We start from the raw sequence: 4,791 nt of genomic DNA, 5'->3' as shown, positions 1-4,791 counted from the left end.
CCCGGGTCATTCTATGATTCTATGATCACTTTGCAATCAGAGCAGGTTACAGTCCCTTGTGGTCCAGATGCAGATGTGATCAGAGGGGTACTATGACCATAAAACAAAACTTATTTTTAGTTTGGGACCCTTTTCTCAATTGGTTATGATTTTGAATGGTTTCCCAGTTGGTTATGATATTTCAGGGAAACTTCTTGATCATAAAATACTTAATTGTCAGGGGCTTTTCTTACTTTTCAGTTTTGATTTGGCTTTCGTAAGAGTCCAGTCAAAAGTAGCAGGGCCTTTTGTATAGCAACACTTAGTGAGTAGACTTTTATTTTACAGGGATGAACTCAACTGTAAAATGACCAACACTGTAGGTTAATAACTTGTGCTTATGATATTCTGATTTATTGAGCTTTAATGTTTTGGATAATTGGTTTCAACTGCTTACAAGAGTGACAATTCCTCATGAAGCTTTATATATTTTGTCAAGAAAAATGCAGGGGTTGCAATACAGCTGATGATTTGCTCAGAAGATCTGTAGCGTTCCAGACTAATATTGCTGTTCTATCTGTAGACAATTGTAACTATAGGATTAATAAGAAAGATCTCCGGTATTGATTGTAACTGAGTGAACTGGAGAAGCAGGGAGAGAAAGAGGAAACATTTTTATAGCATGCAGAAGTCTCTTAAAAATTGCGGTCATGCTAAAAGCCTCAGCTGGAGCCAGGACAAGAAAATGCATCAAGGCAGTGGTTTGACTCCATGGGAAGCATGCTTCCTCGGTTCAAGTGCTCACAAAAGAATGTATTTATTAGATTTTGTTATATCACTTTTTTTTTTTGCTATCACCACCCACTGAAATAAATGGCAAGACTCCAGTTAAATTTAATTAAAGCTGTTTTCAACAAACAGAACTGGTTTTTTTTTTTCCTTGTGGAATTGCTCAACTTGCCTCAGACAATGACCCAATAAACCAGATATTTGTTCCTGAAACAGTTATTCCTTCTGTTCTGAGAACACCAGAACACATACTGCACTGCTAAGAATAACTGCCTGGTGCTTATGCTACTCACAATTTATATCCTGTGTAATTTTCTTTTCGTTTGAAGACTGAAGCCTTAAAATATTGGACTGCACAATAAATCTGCAAGTGTATAAAATTGCTAATATATAACAAAAGAAGAGAGTGTGTGAATGAAAGTTTAATGATATTTTAAAGAAGTTGTCAAGTTTAATATAAATGGATTTTATGAAGCATGTAGTGTGAATTAATGGAGATTTAGTAAATGTACATTAACCTACGTGGGAGATTTGGTTCTCCTAGTAAGGAATACTCTTTGGTGCCTTTTTCCTCCTTAATGTAATAGTAATTATTACTGTATTGCTGTGGAAGAGAAAGCCTGTCTAAGCATCCAAAATAATGGTCTTCCAAAAACCAATTTTTCTTACTTCGTGGTATTTATACTTTTTCTGTTGCAAAGCGGTTTTCAATCAGAAAACTACATTAGCAGCTATGCTGAGGGTATTATTCTAGTGGTTTCAACTCTAATATAACTGAAGACAACTTGCCTCTACTCCTGATGTGTTTGTCTAACATCTTCCTGTACATTTTTCATAAATGGCCATGGAAAGTGAACAGTTGCATATAAATGTCACCTTAAGGCTTCTGACTCAGTAATTTGCAATGATGACAACGTGGGAATGGACTCCCTCCACCTCAACCACTCTCTTCAGTCCAGGAAAGTTCAGCTGGTGCCGTGGTACATGAAGAAGGACCATACGCTCGGCTGCCAGCTGCTCTTCCATAGCTGTGCAGTGCATCTTAGGCAGAGTGGAGGGTAACAACTTGCCCTGACAAATCTTAGCCAAATCACTGTGACCCAGCTTGCTGTACAGCAGTAGACTTGCTGGAGTTGAAGCCCAAAGAATAAGCTCCATGATTCTGTTGTGCGTATTTGAACCTGAGGTTCTTTGTATTAAACTTGTGTTTGAGTAATGCATGCATTGGCAGTGAAAAACAATTTTTGTCTCTTCCAGTACTCAATCTGCAGTGAGCCTTTAATTGAATTATCCAACCCAGGTGCCAGTGGGTCCTTATTTTTTGTAACTAGTGATGACGAGTTCATCATCAAAACAGTTCAACACAAAGAGGCTGAGTTTCTTCAGAAGCTCTTGCCAGGTTATTATATGGTAAGTAATTGAAGACTGTATTTTACCTGTATTTTTCCTGTTTCCTGTCAGACTTCTGAAGATTCAGTTTCATTTGTTGTCTTTTAATCTTTCATTGGCTCTATCCATATTTTTCATAATCTTTTTGACATTTTTTACCTGTCTTTCAACTTTGTACCCCACACATCCATCGGAAAAAATAGATGTAAGTCAAGAATATCTTTAAGATAATAATAGCTGTTCTCTTAGCCTTCAGGATGAAGCTCAATGTCATCTTCTGATTTGATACCAAACTTTGCTTTTAAGAAGCTAGTAACAAAAAAAGGTTTCTAAATTTCTAATTTAACTTTCTCCATTTTGTGTTTGTTTACCCCCTGCATTTCACTCAGAGTGGACAAAGAAACTAGACCGGTCAGTTTCACTTTTGTTTCTGGACTACTTCTAATTTCCATTTCTCATGTATTGAAAAAATGATGTAAAAAATATTTTTATCCATATAATTTGTTCAAAAATGAATTTTTAAATGGAGCTTTTTGAGGACTAATGCTAAGTGGATTGTATGGTTTTATGTGTGTCAGTTATCAGAAAGGGAAACCATTGATCCAAAATAAGTAGAATTCATTTCTCCTGTTTTTTTTTTTTTTTTAAACAAAAGCCACTTGCACATATGAACTGATATTCTTTGGGGTAGTATGCAGGGCTTTGGAGTATTAGACCTGTGACTGACTTCCTTTTCTTTCTTTGCTTTCTTAAGTAAATACTTTAAAAATTGCCCTCTCGCTTGTACTAAAAATGAGAAATATTGTCATTGTTACACTACAGTAACATAGACTCACTGTTTGTTTAAAAAAAAATGCACTGACAGCATCAAAAGGGCAATGGTGGTAAATACTTTTTTGTTGGTTCTAATCATGATAATCGTCTCAGCATAAGTTTGAGTTATCACAAGTAAATATAAGGACGCTTTCCTTTCTTTCTGGGAACTTTATTCTCACTGCTACCATATGCAAGGGTTTCCAAAGTGTAAAACTTCAATCACTGTGATTATTTTGTATGAAAGTACTTTCTTCCCATAGTTGTATGTTGTGACTTAATTATCATGTAAGGCTTTAAGTAGTTTTTCCTCTTCTTGCTTTTTCATGCCGAAAACCGTGAGTAGTTGTGTTCAGAAGGAGAATTTTTGCTCTCACCTCTCTTATCCTCTCCTAGTTAATTTTTTTTGTCTGTTGTGGAATTTGGATGATTTCACATTTTTCTGTTCTGATGGTCAGTTGTGGTTGTGTTATGACTTCACACTCCTGTGGAAACAGCCTGGTCATTTGACACTAACCTTCAATGTGAAAAGCATCATGGAGACAAGGGTTCTGTTTTTCAGAAACCAAGCTGAGATAATGAGAACTACATTTGAGCCAAACTCCTTCCAGCAGGTGAAATGCAGAGGTTGTTCAGGTCAGAATAAATAAATTAAATCTTCGGGATGCTTTAGGTTTGGCCTAGACTGCTCTTATACGGGATGTGAGAAAGACAAACCTGGCATAAATGCAGTTGCTGCTCTGCTCTTGTCTTATGTAAGTTCCTGGCAAAAAGGCAGTGTTTATGCTAGCTTTCTGAAATACAGACCCACAAAGACAATCAACTGATCAAAGAAGCTGTACTGAATAGGAAAACGTGCACAGTTTTCTTGATGTTTGTTAATGTCCTTTGGTATTAAAAAAACCTTTCTTAAGTATGGAAGTTTATTGAAAAGAGACATGTTTAACAATATGTCTTTTGTTTTAGAATCTGAACCAGAATCCAAGGACTCTTCTACCCAAATTTTATGGGCTGTACTGCGTTCAGTCAGGAGGCATTAATATTAGAATTGTTGTAATGAACAATGTTTTGCCACGAGCCTTGAAAATGCATTTCACGTATGACTTGAAAGGCTCCACATACAAACGGAGAGCATCAAGAAAAGAGAGGGAGAAGTCCAACCCTACATTCAAAGACTTGGATTTCTTGCAAGACATGCATGAAGGGTTGTATTTTGACTCTGAAACACACAGCGCACTAATGAAAACACTACAGCGGGATTGTCGAGTGAGTAAAAATTATTGACTATTTAAACTTTTGTGTTCACATCTGTTCTAGATTTATCTCAGCAAAACAGAGAGCAGGACATGGCTCTGTATGTTGTTTAACCTCCATTCCTTTTCCATGCAGTTTAATTAGGAAAAACTGTGGATGTCAAAACACTGAAGAAGCCCATATTTTAGTTCAGTTGTTGGGATCTGAGATCATAGAATCATAGATTGGAATATCCTGAGTTGGAAGGAATCCATGAGTGTCATTGAGTCTAACTCTTGACTCCACGCAAGGCAATCTGAAAGTTAAACCATATATCTAACAGCGTTGTCCAAATATTTCTTGAACACCAACAAGCTTGGGGCTATGACCACTTCCCTGGAGAACTTGTTGCAGTGCTTAACCACCCTGTCACTGAGGAACTTTTTCCTAATATCCAATCTGAACTTCTCCACTGCAGTTTTAAGGCATTCCCTCGCATCCTATCACCAGGCACCAGAGATCAGCAGCACCCCTTCTGCTCCCTTGATGAGGAAGTTGCAGACAGCAGTGAGGTCATCCCTCAGTCTC

General features: G+C 37.1%; 1 protein-coding gene across 1 annotated transcript; it reads left to right on the top strand.

Annotated features, from left to right (window-relative positions):
- Nucleotides 1-2,025: 2,025 nt before the first annotated feature.
- On the top strand, nucleotides 2,026-4,254 carry LOC104470886 (phosphatidylinositol 4-phosphate 5-kinase type-1 beta; the record flags this gene model as incomplete). Its single annotated transcript, XM_010085988.1, has 2 exons — nucleotides 2,026-2,178; nucleotides 3,937-4,254. Coding segments are annotated over 2 exons (471 nt in total), but the record flags the coding sequence as incomplete, so codon positions are not given.
- Between the last annotated feature and the right edge of the window lie 537 nt (nucleotides 4,255-4,791).

Source organism: Pterocles gutturalis, unplaced genomic scaffold (genome assembly GCF_000699245.1).
Source record: "Pterocles gutturalis isolate BGI_N339 unplaced genomic scaffold, ASM69924v1 scaffold39545, whole genome shotgun sequence".
NCBI classification, from domain to species: Eukaryota; Metazoa; Chordata; class Aves; order Pterocliformes; family Pteroclidae; genus Pterocles; species Pterocles gutturalis.
Note: the sequence above shows the minus strand (reverse complement) of the source record. Positions and strands in the feature narration are given on the sequence as shown.